A 22456-nucleotide genomic window follows, 5' to 3' on the forward strand; every position below is an offset into this window, starting at 1 on the left:
AAGAGGATGTACAGTGAAGTGTGGTTGAAAGGGTAGGACGGAAGCTATGCTAAAGACCGATTGCCACCATGAGTATGCCAGTGGCTCGGTGAGAGAGACTGCATGCTGGGTACTAAGATAGGGGGAAGGGATACACAATGAAAGATAATTGCCAGGGTAAAACAGATATATACAATTTAAAGTTGGTAGCTAGGGACAACCAGAATGTAAGCAGCACTGCTTTCCAGAATGTGTCCTAATCACTGGTTTCCAGGGTGAGCGAAAATGTTGTTTATGCTAAGTGCTAATAGAAGGGAGCATACGGACAATGTGGTTTCTACAATCAGTCGGAATGTGTGCAGTACCCGGGTTGCCATGGTCATAGAAAATGTATAATGAACACTTGTTGTCGGGATTGGCAAGGCACAGTAACAGAGTTTGAATGCAGTAGAAATCAACATACGTTAAGCAATAATAATAATAATAATAATAAAATAAAAAAAAAACTCATTAAAAAAAAAAAAAAACTACTGTCAAATAAAACATTTTTAAAATACTGTAGCTCAAAAACTGTGAAATGTGTAAGGGCTACTAACCTTGAAATAAATTGGTGCCATATCTCCAATTTCCTTTGGAAGCGGTATACATTCATAGACCAGATGAAAACGCTTTTTTATGCTCATGTTTGTTTCAAGAAAAACACAATCCAATCCTTTCTCTTCAAACATCTTCACCAGCGCTCTGCGGAACATCTAGGAGACATGAAGAAAAATGATAAAGTCTAGGCTAAGGTATAAAGTCACTATGTAAGGCTCCAGTGCAAGAGAGGGTGGCAACAGGGAAGTGGCACTGACATTAGCTCTGCCTGTTCTAATCAGTCAAGCGAGATTAGTGCACAGGAGCCCAGCACAGTGACTGCAGGAGGTTTTACAGACCATGATTACCGAATGTAAGGCGCATCAAACCCGAGCATTCGTTAAAGCTTAAAACATGAAAGGTAATACCATAATTGACACCTTGTTTAAAACACATTTTTGGAAGAAAAATATCACTAACACACTAACCAACAAAACACATTGGCAAAACTACATTGAACTACAATTATAGATAAAAAAAAAAAATCTATAGATAAAACACATCTGCAAACACATACAGTATAATATATTCACATAATAATATACACAAAGAGAAGACAATTTCTGTTTGCTTGTATAAAACGATATAATATATAAATACCCTGTTAAAACTGTTATATAAAACAAAAATGTTAGAATACATGGTAAATTCATATAATATAAAGAACATGGAATTAAAAAAAAAAAAATGTATAGGAATATATGAATACAGTGAATCTTTCAAGACTTTCTTGGAAACAAATACAACTTCCAGTGCCACCTCTACACGAACAACACCAATATTAACATACAAAACCCTCAACACCACCCCTCAAGCGTCTCATATCTCATCTCTAAGCACTATCCCCTTGTAGCTCTACTGATCTGTCCCCACAGACCTGTGCACTTCATTAGCATACAGTGTACTAGGTATGCAGTTTAAGCATAACGGTGCATGGTGCAGATCACTCGTATTGGGCCTGTCTTTTGTCTTTTTACCCTTGATTGTGTACTTTTCCCTCTATTGTGCTTCTTTTCCCTACCTTTTCCTCTATTGTGCTTCTTCTCCCTACCTTTTCCTCTATTGTGCTTCTTTTCCCTCTAATGTGCTTCTTTTCCTTCTAATGTGCTTTTCCCTACCTCTTCCTCTATTGTGCTTCTTTTCCCTCTATTGTACTTCTTTTCATCTATTGTGCTTCTTTTCCCTCTATTGTACTTCTTTTCATCTATTGTGCTTCTTTTCCCTCTAATGTGCTTCTTTTCCCTACCTTTTCCTCTATTGTGCTTCTTTTCCCTACCTTTTCCTCTAATGTGCTTATTTTCCTCTATTGTGCTTCTTTTCCCTACCTTTTCCTCTATTGTGCTTCTTTTCCCTCTATTGTGCTTCTTTTCCTTCTAATGTGCTTTTCCCTACCTCTTCCTCTATTGTGCTTCTTTTCCCTCTATTGTACTTCTTTTCATCTATTGTGCTTCTTTTCCCTCTATTGTACTTCTTTTCATCTATTGTGCTTCTTTTCCCTCTAATGTGCTTCTTTTCCCTACCTTTTCCTCTATTGTGCTTCTTTTCCCTCTAATGTGCTTCTTTTCCTCTATTGTGCTTCTTTTCCCTACCTTTTCCTCTATTGTGCTTCTTTTCCCTCTATTGTGCTTTTCCCTACCTCTTCCTCTATTGTGCTTCTTTTCCCTCTATTGTACTTCTTTTCATCTATTGTGCTTCTTTTCCCTCTAATGTGCTTCTTTTCCCTACCTTTTCCTCTATTGTGCTTCATTTCCCTACCTTTTCCTCTATTGTGCTTCTTTTCCCTCTAATGTGCTTCTTTTCCTCTATTGTGCTTCTTTTCCCTACCTTTTCCTCTATTGTGCTTCATTTCCCTACCTTTTCCTCTATTGTGCTTCTTTTCCCTCTAATGTGCTTTTCCCTACCTTTTCCTCTATTGTGCTTCTTTTCCCTACCTTTTCCTCTATTGTGCTTCATTTCCCTACCTTTCCCTCTATTGTGCTTCTTTTCCCTCTAATGTGCTTTTCCCTACCTTTTCCTCTATTGTGCTTCTTTTCCCTACCTTTTCCTCTATTGTGCTTCATTTCCCTACCTTTCCCTCTATTGTGCTTCTTTTCCTTCTAATGTGCTTTTCCCTACCTTTTCCTCTATTGTGCTTCTTTTCCCTACCTTTTCCTCTATTGTGCTTCTTTTCCCTCTATTGTGCTTCTTTTCCTTCTAATGTGCTTTTCCCTACCTTTTCCTCTATTGTGCTTCTTTTCCCTACCTTTTCCTCTATTGTGCTTCTTTTCCCTACCCTTTCCTCTATTGTGCTTCTTTTCCCTCTAATGTGCTTCTTTTCCTCTATTGTGCTTCTTTTCCCTACCTTTTCCTCTATTGTGCTTCTTTTCCCTCTATTGTGCTTCTTTTCCTTCTAATGTGCTTTTCCCTACCTCTTCCTCTATTGTGCTTCTTTTCCCTCTATTGTACTTCTTTTCATCTATTGTGCTTCTTTTCCCTCTAATGTGCTTCTTTTCATCTATTGTGCTTCTTTTCCCTACCTTTTCCTCTATTGTGCTTCTTTTCCCTCTAATGTGCTTCTTTTCCTCTATTGTGCTTCTTTTCCCTACCTTTTCCTCTATTGTGCTTCTTTTCCCTCTATTGTGCTTTTCCCTACCTCTTCCTCTATTGTGCTTCTTTTCCCTCTATTGTACTTCTTTTCATCTATTGTGCTTCTTTTCCCTCTAATGTGCTTCTTTTCCCTACCTTTTCCTCTATTGTGCTTCATTTCCCTACCTTTTCCTCTATTGTGCTTCTTTTCCCTCTAATGTGCTTCTTTTCCTCTATTGTGCTTCTTTTCCCTACCTTTTCCTCTATTGTGCTTCATTTCCCTACCTTTTCCTCTATTGTGCTTCTTTTCCCTCTAATGTGCTTTTCCCTACCTTTTCCTCTATTGTGCTTCTTTTCCCTACCTTTTCCTCTATTGTGCTTCATTTCCCTACCTTTCCCTCTATTGTGCTTCTTTTCCCTCTAATGTGCTTTTCCCTACCTTTTCCTCTATTGTGCTTCTTTTCCCTACCTTTTCCTCTATTGTGCTTCATTTCCCTACCTTTCCCTCTATTGTGCTTCTTTTCCTTCTAATGTGCTTTTCCCTACCTTTTCCTCTATTGTGCTTCTTTTCCCTACCTTTTCCTCTATTGTGCTTCTTTTCCCTCTATTGTGCTTCTTTTCCTTCTAATGTGCTTTTCCCTACCTTTTCCTCTATTGTGCTTCTTTTCCCTACCTTTTCCTCTATTGTGCTTCTTTTCCCTACCCTTTCCTCTATTGTGCTTCTTTTCCCTCTAATGTGCTTCTTTTCCTCTATTGTGCTTCTTTTCCCTACCTTTTCCTCTATTGTGCTTCTTTTCCCTCTATTGTGCTTCTTTTCCTTCTAATGTGCTTTTCCCTACCTCTTCCTCTATTGTGCTTCTTTTCCCTCTATTGTACTTCTTTTCATCTATTGTGCTTCTTTTCCCTCTATTGTACTTCTTTTCATCTATTGTGCTTCTTTTCCCTCTAATGTGCTTCTTTTCCCTACCTTTTCCTCTATTGTGCTTCTTTTCCCTACCTTTTCCTCTATTGTGCTTCATTTCCCTACCTTTTCCTCTATTGTGCTTCTTTTCCCTCTAATGTGCTTCTTTTCCTCTATTGTGCTTCTTTTCCCTACCTTTTCCTCTATTGTGCTTCTTTTCCCTCTATTGTGCTTCTTTTCCTTCTAATGTGCTTTTCCCTACCTCTTCCTCTATTGTGCTTCTTTTCCCTCTATTGTACTTCTTTTCATCTATTGTGCTTCTTTTCCCTCTAATGTGCTTCTTTTCCCTACCTTTTCCTCTATTGTGCTTCATTTCCCTACCTTTTCCTCTATTGTGCTTCTTTTCCCTCTAATGTGCTTCTTTTCCTCTATTGTGTTTCATTTCCCTACCTTTTCCTCTATTGTGCTTCTTTTCCCTCTAATGTGCTTCTTCTCCTCTATTGTGCTTCTTTTCCCTACCTTTTCCTCTATTGTGCTTCTTTTCCCTACCTTTTCCTCTATTGTGCTTCTTTTCCCTCTAATGTGCTTCTTTTCCCTACCTTTTCCTCTATTGTGCTTCTTTTCCCTACCTTTTCCTCTATTGTGCTTCATTTCCCTACCTTTTCCTCTATTGTGCTTCTTTTCCCTACCTTTTCCTCTATTGTGCTTCTTTTCCCTCTAATGTGCTTCTTTTTCCTACCTTTTCCTCTATTGTGCTTCATTTCCCTCTAATGTGCTTCTTTTTCCTACCTTTTCCTCTATTGTGCTTCTTTTTCCTACCTTTTCCTCTAATGTGCTTCTTTTCCCTACCTTTTCCTCTATTGTGCTTCTTTTCCCTACCTTTTCCTCTATTGTGCTTCTTTTCCCTCTAATGTGCTTCTTTTCCCTACCTTTTTCCTCTATTGTGCTTCTTTTTCCTACCTTTTCCTCTATTGTGCTTTTTTTTCCTACCTTTTCCTCTATTGTGCTACTTTTTCATCAATTATACGTCTTAGGGCCTGAGTCAGAGATGGACACAATGCCAATGTTTAAGCAGTGTGGGGGAGACTCAATCAGCAGCGGGAATTTACTGCGTACTAATTTATCGCCGTGGGCTATTTAATTAGCCACGCTTAATAGCTATTTTTTTCCCCAAAAAAGAAATCCCCAATGACTGCACCGTTAACGTCCGAATCCGTGAACTTTTCAGAAGTGTTAACGCCCGATAAACAGTGTTAACACATTCAGTTAACGGGTGCTAACACAGGTATCGCATGTAAAAAGGAGCCTAATTGAATACCCTCGGTGATAAAGCCCGAGGCTACTTCCCTTTTCCACCCCCGATAATTTATCGGGGCTAATTGAATCTCCCCCTGAGTGATTATCGGTAATCTGCGCAAGCATCTGAGTCGCACTTGCACGTATCAAGTTTTTCTCATCGCTCGCAGTGAGGATTTATTTGAAAAGTGATCGACAGGCCGGGACTGTTTCTGGGCGCCAATGGGGAGGCGGCGACACAAAGCAGGCGACCGTTTTTTCGGGCGTGTCACTGTCTGCAATGCCGATCCCGCACATGGTTAAAATGGCTCCAGGGTCTCAGTTCCTGCGTCTATTCTGCACAACCATCATATAAATCCAGGCGGCTGTGTCTTTTGCATATTTTCGCTCAGCTGCTGTGTACAAATTAGCGCCCATAACTGAATCGGCCCCTAGGTTGCTTATAGTATATAGTAGTAGGTTCTCATGCTGGCCATACACTAGTACAACCAGCATAAGTTGCGATTCATCTTACGATTCCCTTGAACTCACCGGCAGCTCCCTGGCAGTCCCGACCGCACTTTGGATACACGATGTACATACGATCTCATGTTACGATCGATCGTGTGCCTGCTTAAAAATTGATCAACATTCTTCAAAATGTCACTGAAATAATGCCGGTTGGACACACAATGCATCACATGCAGAAATACACGGCACGATCTGCATACGAATACGATAGATAATATGGGCTGCACATCTGATACGTTTTAAGAGCGGAGGGAGCGCGCATTGGATCGTATCCCACCTAAATACTACACGATTTCCAAACGATTCATCGTACGACGCATCTAAAATCGGGCAATCGGCCCGAAATCACACTAGTGTATGGCCAGCAATAGGATTAGTGTTGTAGCTAAGGCTGTGACCCGCTATTTGGAGTGATGTGAGGATCAGTGTTTGTGGACACATCTGTACCTCTGACCTGTGCCTGGTCTCTTAAAACCACACTCCCACTTACAAGGCTTCTTCACTTCCACTAAACACTTCTAGAAATCCCTACTACACCAGATTAGACTCACCAAGCTGGCGTGATATACAGCTTTGGCAAAAAAAGAAAAAAAAGAAAAGTTCATTAGCATTTACTTATTAAAACATTAAATCAACAAATTCTCCCTCCCTCCTTTCCCCATAATCCAGATTTGGCTGCAGGCCCCTAAATCCACAGGGACCCCGATGCAGTACCGCTGCTGCACCACCACTAGCTCCGCCTCTACAGAACTCCTTAGGTGCAACCTGAAAACTAGGCGATGTTGGTTGAAAACTTGAGCCGTGGTGTAGGACAGAAGTGCAAACAGATCAATGAGAAGAAAATAAAAAATGTGTTTAACTAGAGTTCCCCTTTTCAGTACATTCTCCATTTCATGGTCTATGAAACATCATGCTGAACGCTTTCATTATCTTAACTAATCTACAAAATGAAAGTTTGTTAATAAAACCATAGAGAACATTTTGTTAAATATGACTTATCCTCATGCTACACAGAATTTAATTTTGCTTATAATCATTTTCAGCCCCTTGCGCTATATTCATTAAATGATTACAGAATATTTATTTGCTGTCATAGGAACCCTCAATACAATGAAATTAGACGTCTGGATAATTTCAGACAGCAATTGTAGGAAGTGGTTGTAATTAAGCTTCTCAGGTACTTGATGATGTGAGGGTAGAGGGGATGGGGAACAGCTAAGCACTAAGCAGCTCCATTATATTAGATACAAATTTGAAATTGTACAAAGCAGTTGCCCATTTCTGTGGGTGCCAGGGAGGGGTGGGGTGTGTTTTGGTTTGTGGGGTGTGGACAGAGGGTGATGAGTAAGTGGGGAGATGTGTGTGCGTTATACTGTGATGGTGACGCTGGGGTAAGCTTAGGGGTATGATATAAGACATCAGTCATTTTGAGTATTTAAAGGACACGCACAGGATTGTCTGGTATCCCCTTCCACAGTCAGTCTGTCCTTCCCCCCCCACTGACAGGCTGCAGTCTCAGGACTAGGCTTCTGTGCCAAACCTGGCTGCTCCCACTTAAGAGTATATGACAGGTGCAATTGAACATATCGTTACATAGTTGTAGCTAAGTTTTAATAACTTTCAATTGAAAACATAATTAAAATCTATGTAAAATTTAAAACTTTGCATAGCCTACAAATTGCGTACAGGTTGCCCCAGATGACTGCACACATCAGACAGACACTGTTATGAAGAGAGCAATGAGCAACAATTATAAAACCTAAAATAAAAAAATGTAAAAGAGAGCGAGAAAGCTTCAGAATTCCAAACACTTCATAAAAAACAAATGATTTCCTCACCACTTTGTCAGCAGCTAATTGACCTTTACTTGCTCATTTTGTAAAGTGATTTTCATGACAAACGGGTCTGCTCCTACTTAATGCAGAGAACGTCCTAAATGTGCCGCCGGTTGTTAGCAGTAGCAGGTTAAGTGCTGGAACTTCAGCAGTTTCGTTCCAAACTCTGACATCAGTTAACCCTCATCTCAATTAAAGCGGCAACAATTCCGGATTTTTTTTTCATTCGCATATAACAGACATCCTGCATCTGTTAAACTTAAAATCACTTTCTGCCCATTCAAATTCAGTTCCCTTTTTTGAAATAGATGTATATGTTTTTCTCTTACCATTAGGGTATGTGCCTACGTATGTATAATCAGTTAGGCCTAGCGAAGGTAACCCGCCGATTGCCTGGTGTGAATTTATAACTCAACGGTCAGAAGGATCATTTAAAACGGAAAATGCAGAATTAAGCCATTCTGCATTACATGGCGTTCACAGACACGGGACATCAGGAGTTCATAGAGAAGGGACAGGCTGCACTGTCACAAGGTATTGGTTTTACACACGTACAAAGTCGCAGATTAAGCACACCGGAACTTGGCGTGAGGAAAAGCCCACGGTCGCTTGCATCAGAGCCCTTTTTATACAGATTCAGACTCAGCCGCACACAGATGTACAAATGTCGCACACCCCAGTGATCTGTGTATGCTAGCAATGCAGAATGCAGTTTTGACACTTCTAGTTGATTTATGTATACATATAAAGACGCACATTTTGAGCGATATAGACGATTGGTGCGACTGAAGCAACAGTGTTTAAGGACACATCTGTAAAACATGCGACCTGGTTGGATACTCACCTGAACACAGGCTTGTAAAAAGGTAAAACCTCAGCTCACCAAATGTTACAACAATTGAAACTAACATTCCATGTTTACAAAGTACAGAGAACACGGCTTGTAGTCTCTATAATATACATACATGGCCAGTGCAGAGCTTCTGTGATCTTTATTTCAACAATGTGGTCACATACCACATGCCCCCAAGATATAGGAGTGGTGGGTGCAGTGGTCCAATGGCTTTTGTGTATACATACTAGTACTAATAGTAGGGGCACCTCAATCTGCTCCCCTCTTCTCTGCCCCTCACCCTGCAGCTCTGTCATGTAACGCCCAACTCCAATCCCCCCCCCCCCGACTTCATCCACATTCATCTTTATTCCCTGCTTTCAACAAAACATTTTTTGGGGGCTTGGGCAAAATAAACTAACGGTTTTCTCCTCCTGCTGGGTGTTTCGCTTCTGTAGGACAATGATCAGACTTGTGTGTCCAGATAAGCATGAGAGTGATCTGTGGGGGGGCTGTAGCCTGTGCAATTTACAATAATCACGCTATGTTTTAAACTGGTGCTCAGAAATACTTTTTACATGTTTGGAGCATTAAGCATAAGAGATAGAAGGGGCAGATGTACTAAGCTCTGGAAGGTGATAAAGTGGAGAGTAATAAACGACCAGCCTTGCAGCTCCTAACTGTCATGTTCCAGGCTGTGTTGGAAAATGACAGTTGGGAGCTGATTGGTTGATCGTTTATCACTCTGCACTTTATCACTTCCCAGAGCTTCATCCATCTGCCCCAGGAGACGCAAATGTTACCAGAGTTAATACCATCTTGTTATCTAGAATTCTTTTCCCTCCCTTTACAAGTTGTTCCCAAAGCATTTAGTCAGCTAACTCGGCGGGGGTAGAGTGTGTCATCCAGTATAACCTTGCCCCATAATACATGCAGAATATATTCAAATACTTTTTAATGGAAGCGTATATGCGCACTGCATGTCACTGCGCTCTTTTTTTGCCACAATAAAAAGTGTTCAAACCCTGGTTCGGTAAAGTGTGGCCGGGAAGGTGGGTGAGTGAGCTGGCCCAGGGCGGCAGTGATGGCATGTCACTATGCCATTCGTTGCGGCTCGCCCCTCTACACTTTACAAAAATTTAAAAAAATGAGTGGGGTTATCATTCAAGGGATGGGGCTTGTTGAAAGCAACAGGTTTTACATACAGATGTGTCCTCATACACGTAGCCTAATACGCCATGCGGCTCGAGTGAGCCATCAGCTCCGATGCTACTTACTCGTACCGACCGTTTTTTGCCTCTTTTCATCGGAAAATGCGCCTGAAGTCGCAAACTGATGGACAAACTGCTTCCGGAGACCGCGCTGATTAATATGATACGCGACACTTGTATATCTGTGCGCACCTGGGTCTGTATACAAAGCACAACAGACATTGGCGTGGAAAAAAGCCGCGGCTGCTTCATCATAGAACGTCGCATACAGATTCAGACTCATTCTCACACAGATATAGAAGTGTCTCATATCGAATTAATCAGTGAAGTCTCAGGAAGCCGTTTGTCCATCAGTTTGCGACAAAGACGCAATTTCGGGCAAAAAACACGCTCGCCACAAGCAGAGTCAGATGGGAGCTGGCGCCCCGAGAAGGGCTGTATGGCGCGACTGCGGCATATGTGTACGAGGACACATCTGTACCTGACATGCTTCTAGCTTAGGTACAGTACTTGCTAGCATTGGCTTTGTGACAATAATTATACACCAGCCCTGGTATATAAAACTAGATTTACAGACTACAATAGGAATAAATCACTGACCTGAATCTCATTCCAAATGTCTTCATCCAGCAAAGTGGCTGCAGTGTAATGCTGTAAAGGAACGATAAGGCAATGTCCCTCTGTGAGTGAGAGGTGGTTGGGGAGACACAAGTATACCTAAGGAAACAAACAAACATATTACCATCATATAGTTACATATACCTTTTGGGTCACTTTACAGTATTATTTAAACTACTTGTCGGTATAGTCATCATCATTTTTAAAATATACATTTTAGCATTTAAAGGACAATGCTTGGGATATAATTAGCTTCTTCTTTAAACTTCTCAGCTAATTCATATTCTTTTTTTTACAGCTGCTTATTTTAAATAGGACTAATAGCAAACAGTCCAGGACTGTGGGAGGAGAAGGAAAAGTACCAGGAAAGACTAAAAGATCTTAATATGTATAGTGTGGAGCAGAGAAGGGAAAGGAGGGACATGATAGAAACGTTCAAATATATACAAGGTTTAACAAGGTAAAGGAAGGAGACATTCTCCAAAGGAAGAGAAGTATTAGAACAAGAGGACATGTTCTGAAACTGGAGGGTGGTAGGTTCAGGGGAAATGTGAGGAAAAATTACATCATAGAAAGGGTAGTGGGCAAGTGGAATAGCCTCCCATCACAGGTGGTAAAGGCTAAGACAGTAGAGCAATTTAAACATGCATGGGCTAGACATAAGGATATCCTTCAGAAGAAGCAAGGATCAATAAGGGTTGAGGTAACAATATGTTTAAAAATGGGGCAGACTAGATGGGCCAAGTGGTTCTTATCTGCCGTCAAATTCTATGTTTCTAACAAGGGCACTTTATAACTACTCTCACAGACCCAACCCAACTAAAAATGTGCACGCTGCCTCCAACCCATTTGGCTTGAGCCTCACATGCATACAATGTACCGGATGCACAATGCTAAAGTACACCATCCCATCTTTAGCTGGCAGTACCATTTTTGCCAACAGGTACTAAACTTCATGCCAGACGATGCACAAGGAATTGCCACTGACCTCCTTCAATGTAGAACGGTCTATAAACTAGCACCTTTAAGACTTGTGCTTAGTAAGGACTTCCTAATGAGGGATATTATATGCACGGGGCAGTTGGAGACATCTGAATAGCATTCTGTTGGGTAACTCAAAGTTCTATTTCAGTTGTTCTAGAGCAAGTTGGCTGTTTCACAAAATAACCCCTAGAGCAGTGGTTCCCAAACACAGGGTCTGATTCACTACCCATCGCAACTGCGATTACGCACGCAATCGGATTATTGTTGCATTCTGCGCATGCATCACAGTGCGCATGCATGAACCGGCCACTGCGATCGCAGTGGCTACGCAGACCCATCGCAGAGTGATTGACAGGCAGTACTATTTGTGGGTGGAGACGGAGGTGGTGGACGGGGGAAACGCAAGCGTGCCAGTGCATTTGAACGCGTTGCAGAGGCGTGCATAAATGAGCCACTGTGATACCGTATGCAGCTTGAGTACTCATAGCATGCGGTGAAGTTAGCAATTGCTGAGTAAGGTCAGAGCTGGTGCAAGTGTGCGTGAGGCTGCGATGGTACCGATGGTTTTGCAGTCTTGCTAAAAATAATAGATGTGTCTATTATTTTTATGTCCTCAAGGCACCCCAACAGTCCTGGTTTAATGAAATCCATCCTAAAGCACAGGTGACTTAATTAGTACCTCAGTCAGTTCGATAATACCATTATTTTATTTACCACCAATTATTTATATAGCACACATATTCCGCAGCACTTTACAAAGAATATTTAGCCCCGCCCCACTGGAGCTTACAATCTATATTCCTAACTACATATACACGCACACACTTGCACACTAGGGTTATTTTTTTTTTTTTTGCTGGGAGCCAATTAACATACCAGTATATTTTTGGAATGTGGGAGGAAACCTGAGTATTCATACAAGCACACGGAGAATATAAAAACTCCACACAGTTGGGGTTGTTGTCTGTGCACATGCATGGATATTCTTTAAACCCGGACTGTTAGGGTGCCTTGAAGACAGAGTTTGGGAAACCCTGCTTTAGACAGTTTCAGCATATGTTCTGCTTGATGATGACTTGATAGTCGCTAACATACAAAGTTCTATCAGACCTGTCTCACACATAAGACAAAGTAAAGTGCGTTAATAGACCCACATTGGCAGCTTCAACCACAATGGCGCAGCTGTCGGTTTGCGGGAGAACCGTACCTGAGGGTAGCTAGCTGTGCTCTCAAAAATGAAATCAGAAATGTTGTACAGAACCAGGCCCCTCTTACTACCAAACCAGGAACCGAGCCACCCATAAAAATAACACAATTAGACTATCAGTCTAAACCAGTGGTTCCCAAACTTTTTGAATCTCAGCACCATACAGTATCATCTTTTTTTTTCAAGGCACCCAAAGGCCAAAAGTTTCTTATTGGGAAACTCTGCAAAAATGTATAAATTAAGTAGACTGTGCCTACATGTCATCCTTAGGGTCAGTTATGCCTGGTGGACAGTGTTGCAATTTTGTTTGTCCACATATTTTATGGTTGGCAGCCACAAGCTCTGGTTTTGCCTATAAAATGGACCATAAATAATTTGAACTGGCCCTGGACCACCAACCCGTGGCAAGTGCCTCACGGCACCTGTTTGGGAGTTACTGGTCTAAACATTTGTTTCGAGTGCTAGACAGGAAATTTCCTCTACAAGTATAACCCATCTGCTCCAAAACATTGGCAAACACATTTTTTTACAAATCATTGTGGTCGCTACTTAAAAAAATAAAATAAATAAATGGTTTCCCTGAAGAATGGAATATACATAATAAAGGAGTCACAAATTATTATTGTAGGTCATGCCCTCTAAAATGGGTGACTACAATCGAAACTGGACTCTCTCATAATCTGGACATAAAAATTCCTCTAAACCTTATCCTTTGGAATGTAAAGGAATTTATATTACCATAGGATATCAGCTGGTGAAGAGGTTTACAAGTTAGAAGGAATTTAACACCACAAGGCCCTTACACAGCTGATAACCAATCAAAATATAGTTATTAAACAGGTGAATAAAGGAGGGATGGGGATTGGTTTCATTAAATTGAAGGGATAATTAAAAAAATAACCAGAGTGCGGGGGGGTATTCAATTAGCCATGTTGTTTACTCGGCGGCTAATTGCCATGCTGGATAAATGCAATTAGTGGGGATTACCCCACGCGAGAGTCCCCATAGTCATACTGAACCTCGCAACTCCATAAAGTCAGCGTAATAATCACAAAATCAGGTTCGTGCACGGTGAAAAAAAACATTGGATTGCACAGTTTCCGCGGAATCAGTGGGTTTCCGCGCCTGAATCCCGATTTTTTGGATTGAGTAGCCTTTCCCCACCCCGCAGGGATTTTTGCCGGCAAGTGGGCGTGGGGTAAACCCTGTGTCTAATTGAATACCTCCCCGAGTATCCGAAAATCATTCATGCGGGGCAATTATTGCACAGTGTGTACCTAGCTTTAGATGAAGCCTGATGCGGTCCCATTAATAAAATCTCAGGAAGGTAGAAATCTGGGAAGTTGCTGTGGAGGTGAGCGCAAGACTATCAGGAAAAAATGAGGGAAGGCGAATGTCAAAACAATTTGGGAAAAAGGATGTAATGGGAGACCAATTCACGGGAAACTGCTTTAACATCTGGGTCTTAACATTTTCATAAGTCAGCCGGCGCTCCAGTGTTGGTCAGAGTCGGCTGGTACGCCATGTGTGAATCTAATCCTGGTATTAATGGAACAAACTTATCATAGAATTGACAATAGAACTTCCATCTTGAAGGGAGTGAGTTTTAAACACATACCACTATGTACAGATGTGTCCTCTTTGCATCTTTGCCGTTCACGCTGCAAACTTGCGAACGCATCGCGCCATGTGATTAGCTGTGACCGCGTGCGCATTGCTACACCATGCCACTCGCTGCATTCGTACCATGCAATCCTATGGAGTCGCGGGTGCGAACGCAGCGTGTGTACACGATCGGGAGTGCGCGACTGCCGTCATGTGTGAGGCTATTTGCAAAGATGCAACCCATCAGAAGTATACCGCCATGCTTGTAGGTCTCCAACAGGATTAGATCACTTCATAAAGGGTCTCTAGACTCTAGGTGCAGCACCAGGTATTGTAGTGCATAAAGTTACTTTATGTGCCAATCCAGTAAGTACAGTAATAGGTAGAGAGAAATCGTGAAGTAAATTCTCAGCAAATACTTTTGGCCACACTTGTTCGAGAAGGATCAAGGTTTTAACAGTAGTTCCTAATGGTGTTTACGGCATCCACTGCGGTAAGCTTGTTTTTTACCTGTCTGTTGCACTATTTTCCTCCTTTCCAATCCTGGGGGACATATAGAGGCCAGCACGATATGTAGAGATTTCCAAGCCCACCCTGGAGGCAGACCCTATGGGGTCCATGCATCTACGCTGTATTGACCCAATTTCCAGTTCTACTGACGGCGGGGTCAGGGAAAATCCTCGATTCACAAATCCTGACCAAAAAATATCGGGAATGGAATGTCGGGAATTGTTAACATTAAATTTTCCCCAGAACGCAGATTGTCAGAACGGGGAATCGGGTCGGTTGATGTATGGTCCGCATTAGTCTACTATTGGTGCTCTACAAGTCTGCTCTCTTTCACATCCTCCCTAATTTGACAAAGTTATCACATAAATATCATATACCCCTCCCTCCAATATGACAACAGTAATAATAAACATTGAAAAGAAACAAAAACTGTTTTCTTCCATCTATTAAGCAAGAAAACCTTTTAAATCTAAAACGTAACTTGAATTATTATCCTCACCCAGACGACAAACTTTTGGGGACTGAAGTTACTTTTTTTTCCCATCTGCAGAACCCATAATCACTTGCTTTTATAGACTATTATTTTATCCTGACATATTGTTGGTATATTCTGAGCACATAATAAAGAGCTATGATATTTTGTGTGTGTCACAACCGTTGTGTATGACACATAATAACCAAATAAAGCAGACAGACCCTGACACATGCTGTTCTCTTCACTCTATGAAAGGGAACTTTTCTTCTCTAGGATACCATTTAATCACACTGCAGCGGCAGCTACCATTAATGTACAAAGCCTATTCTCAAGAACACAATGTCAGAATTCATCTTGTAGATGCCAAGCCAGTACCCACTGCCCCATACTGGTAATGCAGCTAGTGCTGAATGTCATCTGTACGGCAATTTCATGCTACCCTGAGTCAGTCTATGGCTTCCAGCTACAAAATAATCTTGCTGTAATCTGATGGAAGAGAAAAGCGGTGTCATCTCTAGACTTTGTCGTGCTGCTCAGAAACTTTCATTTCTTAGCGAGAGAGTCTGTAAAACACGTTTGCCAAAATGAATTCTCGCTAACACACTTTTGCAGCAATCAATGATCCTGTTTTAAGGTGATCAAGAGGCAGCAGCATCGACTTTGGGGACAATTACTAGTGGAAATCCATTTTGCTTAGAGTGTCAGAAACGTGGGAATTGCTTTATGAGATCTAGTGGTTTAGAAGCAACGCTAAACATTTCTGACTGCATGGCCCAAGTTTTCCAGCTGTTTATCACTCTTTGGGCCGGATCTAGAGTTGAACGCTAGTCCGTTGTTCACGCATTTCAGCAATAATTCGGTGGTTTGCGTGTGTCACAGTCGCATTACGCAAGTGCTGTGAATGAAATTGGATATCGCTCGCTGTGAGGATTCAACTGCAAATGACTGACAGGAAGAGGCTGTTTTCTGGTTGGTTACGGGGAATTCCTGCCAAAACGTGGGCGTGTTGGAGCAGTTTCCTGGGCGTGTACTAGCCAGCATCTGCGATCGCGCTCCAGTGTCTCAGATACCACCTCCATTATGAGCGACCATAAACCAGGGATTCCCAACCACGGTCCTCAAGGCACACTAACAGTCCAGATTTTAAGGATAGCCATACTTGAGCACAGGTGACTTAATTAGTACCTCAGTTATTTTGATTAACCATCTGTGCTTAAGCATGGCTATCACTAAAGCCACGACTGTCAGTATGCCTTGAGGACCGAGGTTGGGAATCACTGCCATAACAGACTCCAGGAGTCAATGTCTTGAAAATCTTCGTCCAATGCTGCGTTTGTGTGCGCAGTTGCTGGCCGCTACGAGGGCTCTGCTGGACGTCTCAAAACAAATTCTGCTGCCTGATTCATTAGCATATTATAGCAGTCGCTAAGCGGCACAATTCATATGCAAATTGGGGGTTGATTCATCATGGATCTCAATTGCAACTGTGTATGCAGATCGGTAGATGGTGCGTACTGTGCATGCGTATGCACTGCAATGCCCGTGCGTTAGCATTGCGATCACTCTGCCATCACCTACGTAGATACAAAGCCATCGTAGAGTCAGTGACGCCAGGCCAGTGTTTGGGGGTGGTTGGAGAAACGCAGAAGTACTAGTCCATTTGAACGCCGTTACTTGGGCGTGCATAAATGAGCCACTGTGACAGCATACGCATCTTGAGTACTTACTGCGTGTGACGAGGTTAGCAATTTCTGAGCAAGGTCAGAACTGTTGTAATTAAGTGCGAGAAGCCGATGTTACTCGATGTTCCCGATGTATACGAAGGATTGCGAGGTATTACGATGTGTGAAAGCGGTAGTGGGCGTCTCTATGCTGGCTTTGGGCGCCTCTGTAATGATTTTGTGATTGCAGTTATTCCCATTCCGCTAATTACACACTATAATTATGTGAAACTGTTGACTTGTTTGTATCAGACTCTACTCATGCAACTCACTACCTGTTGTAGTCTCCTTGTTCGGCGCTAGGCAACCCTTGTGGTACCGTATCAACCGTAATAATATAAGTTAAGACCAGAAGGAAATATTTATGTAATTATCTTTTTCTATTATTAATTAGAAAATGTCATCTCCTGTTTTAATTTATCATTTGTTGTTGACCAGCGGTAAGAATTCCCAAATAAACACATTTTAATCCCATAACATTATTTGCCTCATCCGGTGGCGCGGCAAGGCGTAAGGTGACGCTCATTTTGTTTTCACTCCCCGGTGTGTTCACTAAAGGCTGTTGTGTCTTGAAGATTGTGATTTGTGTCACCATGACTTGTCCCCACCTTTTATGCTGAATAGCGTCCTTCTGGGATAATTCCCTGCTCTCTATAAGCCTGGGAGTCTTCCAACAGTCTCCAGGAAAGTAGATAACAGAGTTTTAGTTTTAACGTTTACTTTAGTTTTATTATTATATGCAGCAATCTGTTTAGAAGCTATAAGTCAATAACTTCTGCTAGTAAAAGGTCACTCTCCAAAAACACGGGCAAAACGGTCACCTATTCCAAAATTCCATTATACGCGACGGCTGCTTGAAGATTATATTGTTTTCATACGCAAAGAAAGTCATGTTCTCTGCACAAGCGGGCTTGGCCTGTTTGGGAAATGTGTTCAGACAATACCCAAGTGTGCGGATATTTGTACTTGAGAAAAATATGTTACATTAAGCTGTCTTCCCCCTGACTCATCCATTCCTGCCTATTGTCTCCTGCTGGCTGGAAGCCTCAGCATGCTCACAGGCCATAGTGCTATTAATCATACTGTACACACTCAAAATAGCCTAATACAATAACACTAAAGGGCATATTAATCGCAATCTGCATTTTTAATGCGGAGGTCATAAATATTTTTCACGTATATGCTCAACATACAGATGAATATGTTCACACTAATTTACCATATTTTTCTTGCAAGGAGACGGGCCCCGATAAGAGCCCATTCTGGCGAAGAGCTGGAAGCAGTATGATAGTGTGATGCAAATCACACTGCTTTCTGGTTCATGTCCCCGGCACTCAATGTCGGCCGACGCATGCATCACCGGGGTCTGCGGAGTCTGGAACCCGATGGTCTAAATGCTGACCGCCGGCTTCCAGACTGCTTTATCCCGACTAGGGAAGAATGACAGGGGGGGGGGGGTCGGTTTAGGGCTTAGGGAGGACTTAGGGTTAGGCACGCCCCCGGGAGGTTAGGGTTAGGCTAGGGGGAGGGAGGGTTAGGCACCCCCCCGGTTTAGGCAGCGGTGAAGGGGGGGGTTGGTTATGGTTAGGCACCCCTAAGGAGGGTTAGGTTAGTAAATACTTACCTTTAGGACGATCGGGATTTCCTCCTTTGTCGGGCAGCCGCTGTCGGGAATTGAGCCGGCGGTAATACCTCTCCGGAAGAATTTGCAAAACAGTAGCCCATAAGCTACTATAGGCCATCTGGAGATGGCGTTACTAGCTTAGCTCTGCTTGGTAAACCTGACTGCATAAGCTGCATTTGCGGTCAGAAATGGAGGGACATCGGCAGTTACCGGAGACATCTGCTGCAATCCAACCATGGTACACCTGGGGGATCCTTAATATTTGTGGTTAACCCCCTGAAAACGGTTGTTTTTGGGGAATATCCCACAATAATTGAATGATAAAGAGGCCAATAAAGGATTACTAAGCCTAAAATACAAGCGGCTTAATATAAAACAGCTACTAAAAGAGTGATAGTGTACTGCAAGTTTCCTGAGCTTATAAGAACTGAATATATTTTTAAAGTTGTGTCCATGGAGGAAGATTTTTATTCCACGCAGAGGAGATTCTTTGTCTGTCAGGTTTATTGAAAAACACACAAGTCCATTCTCTGTGTGGATTGCGGGAAGCAGGTCAGATACAGGGCTACCTGCGACAGAAATACTACTGCGGTATCCAAGGTACCCCTGTATCTGTCAGGATGTGTTATACATAGTTACTAGGTTCCAACCTCGCAGCGGTCATTCATTAGTGAGGTCAGTCTGACAGTGAATACAAATTAATTATTTTCTGACTAGGAGGTCAGGTACGTGTTATTCAAGGTATTATGTTACAGGAGAGCGCGCGCAAGTGTGTGTGTATGTATATGTGTATGTATATATGTGTATGTGTGTATGTATATATGTGTATGTGTGTATGTATATATGTGTATGTGTGTGTGTGTGTATGTATATATATGTGTGTATGAAGTGGTTGCTACACAAAGGGAGGTGTTACTGGTGGGGAGGGACTGGAGGCTGTGCTACAAAGAAAAGCCTGCGATTCTGTCTGCACACCTACTACACGCCCTCTAAACTACCCATTTTACACCCATTCTGCCGCTAGTAGAGATGCGACTGAAATGCGCACGACACTGAAGCACAAGCATTTCCCCATCTGTATCATGCCCATCTGTCTGCCGATCCCCTTCAGAATGGTAAGCTCTTGCGAGCAGGGCCCTCTACCCTCTTGTGCTCTCCTTACTTTATGTTCATCTACTTCTTACTCACCACTAGGATACCTAACACTTGGTGCCTATGCTTTGCTGCTTATGTGGGTGTTATGGCCACCTACCACCTATGTATCAATGTATATTATCCATGTCCTTGTCCTTCATTGTATTGTATTTTACTGTAAGTCACTGTTTGGTTATGTACCTTGTAAGGCGCTGCGGAACACTTGTGGCGCCATATAAACGATAATAATAATAATAATTTGTCCATAGTTGAATGTGCTACGTTCCAAAGCTGACCTCGAAAGGCTCTGCCTCTGACCTGTACCTCGTCTCCTAGCAATTTAAGATCAAGGCCGTCTGTATTACGTATCACTTTTTGTTTATAATTGTGCCTCGGTTTATTACATTGGCCGCAGAGTGCATCTAAATGACCTTCGTGCCAAATAAAATCATGCTTTTGCACTTCAGTCTGCATTTAATCCGCACAACAGCGCTCTTAGACACCACGGGTAATGACCTCGCACACACAAAGTCGCTCACAGTGTACCAGGCGCACTCGGTTAGTACTTTTGTCGCAAAGGAAATCTCAGATTAAGCCTAACAATACACGGCACAAGGCAAGGCGCCGTCACTCACATCGGACCTCCATGTTTTACCTTCTAAGCCAGATTAACGACCAAGTAACACAGAGAAGCGCACGAATTGCCAGCGCCTAGTCGGCCTACCCTTACATTGTACTGTTATGGTATCGTTTGTGAAAGGACACTGGCAGGACCCTTAGCTCGGTCCTCAGTCTGTGGTGCACCAAATGGGGCTATCTGGGACTTGGGCACATCTGTAAGTTGGAAAGTTGCGGAATTCTTCCAACTCCTCTATAGACCCCTACACACGGAACAATATTGCTAATGATCCGACGCATCGGAACGACCAATTGTCAATATCGTTCCATGTATGCACTATATTGTGCATTGCGCGCTCCCGTGGGGTCGTCAGTTGCATCGCCTGATTTTCTGAACATGCAGAAAGATCAGGCGATGTGGCTGACAATCCCATGCAGCGCTATGCATCGGGGGGCGGTAGGGCACCGGATCAACCCGTGTGTACGGACCGCCCGATATGTCGGCCTGGGATTGTGGGTCGCATCGACAGGTACACGGCCATCTCAGCTGGCACTTGCTCTTCTGTAGCACTAGGTGAACTTGTGAAAAGTAAAGCTGCATACACACGTGAAGATTTTCTGTCCAACCATCCAACTAGTTGATTGGTTGGAATGAAAATCTGGTAAGGTATGGGAGTAACTGATGATCAGCAATTTGCTCCTAAATGCCAGAAAACAGATGAAAATGGTCGTCAGACAAGTTTGTTAAATGTTTGATCTAAACAATTTGTTCAAACAGTTTTTGTCCATTTTACGGTCGTTTGGGAGCAAATTGCTGATTGTCATTTGCTTTCATACCTTACCACATAGTCATTCCAACCAATCAACTAGTTGGATGGTTGGACAGAAAATCTTTACGTGTGTATCCATTAAGTGCGTGGTATCACAAAACTAGTGATTGCACTGTAATTTTATACACTTGTGATTCCAAAATTATCATTTTGCACACAAAGACATGGATGAAACGAAAGCCGCTGGAAAGATTTGATACTTCAGGGAGGACATTCATTTTTCTGATGAATTGCAGAGAATGCTAATTCTGGAGAACAATAGAAAGTCGCATCTTACCTTGACACCAATAGCAATGATAAGATGCTTTGGAAGCTCAGCATTATCAAAGCAGTATGGACATTTCTCCATCCTGGCGGCGAGGTGTCGATGCTCGGATATCGCTTGTTGTCTCTCCCTCTCCTCTTCCTCATTAGTGCGCTCTTTCTTTGCTGCTTTTGAGACAAACATATCGTCCAGGGTGTAATAATCTTGGTCAGTTTTCTCTGTGAGCTACGAGAAAGAAAGACGCTGATATATTACATCCACAAAACTATACAAGAGAAAGGAAAAACAAAACTCTGACAATAACAACAAACGCGGCAACAGCGATGGACGTTCGGCATGTCGACATTCAGAATTTCAACATGGACGGAATATCAACAATCAAGAATGTTGACAGACAATTTTATGGTTATACTCGTCGATTGACAACTTATAATTGGTAGTTGGTGATACTCAAAAGAGACACCAATTGAAAATTTTAAACTAAGAAAAAACTGACTTAAAGAACAAAGTAATGTATTAAGGTGCATACACACGTAATGATTTTGTAACCAACGATTTTCTGTCAGATTTTCCCTTGAAAAAGTGAACAATTTTTTGAAGTGTAATGAACGATTTTTACAATGATGAACGAAAAATGTTCCTTCCCTTAATGAAAATCGTCATGTTGGACAGTCTGAAATGGACGATGAAACATAACTACAAACGGGAGTGGGCTTGAACGATTATCGTTCATCGTTATAACTCAGAAACTGAACGATTTTTTGAACAATAAAGACGTCGTTAACGACAAATCGTTCAAAAAACTCATTACGTGCGTATGCACCTTTAGGGTATATTTAACATCGCAAATGGGAGAAAAAAAACAGAACACAGACTTAGCTAAAACTGTTGGTTTAAAATTCGCACTTGGCAGTTGACGGCATCTGACTTTGAAACGGACGACTATCGTCCCACTATAGATATTCATAGAAAATGTATTTTGCTCTCAATTATTTTCTTCATTGCCATAAGTTTCCTTTAGAATGTATTAGGCTCTATTCCAGGACTGAGCGCCAAAAGTGATGCTGTCCATAAGGCTTACTGTTATTAGCATCCTTCAG

General features: G+C 42.1%; 1 protein-coding gene across 3 annotated transcripts in view; it reads right to left on the reverse strand.

The window, feature by feature from the left end:
• Positions 1-22456, reverse strand: part of CWF19L2 (CWF19 like cell cycle control factor 2) — a 190736-nt gene that overhangs the window by 19101 nt on the left and 149179 nt on the right. For all 3 annotated transcript variants that reach the window (XR_015872510.1, XM_088456757.1, XM_088456758.1), the window contains exons 13-15: positions 21369-21581; positions 10366-10482; positions 576-731 (exon numbers count right to left, since the gene is read on the reverse strand). Coding sequence is in view for 2 of the 3 variants with exons in the window: in XM_088456757.1 (XP_088312883.1) it covers positions 576-731; positions 10366-10482; positions 21369-21581 (486 nt within the window). In the remaining variant the exon portion in view is untranslated. The remainder of the gene's footprint in view (positions 1-575; positions 732-10365; positions 10483-21368; positions 21582-22456) is intronic.

The sequence above is a fragment of the Taudactylus pleione genome, unplaced genomic scaffold (genome assembly GCF_031769625.1).
Source record: "Taudactylus pleione unplaced genomic scaffold, aTauple2 ptg000711l, whole genome shotgun sequence".
Lineage (NCBI taxonomy): Eukaryota > Metazoa > Chordata > Amphibia > Anura > Myobatrachidae > Taudactylus > Taudactylus pleione.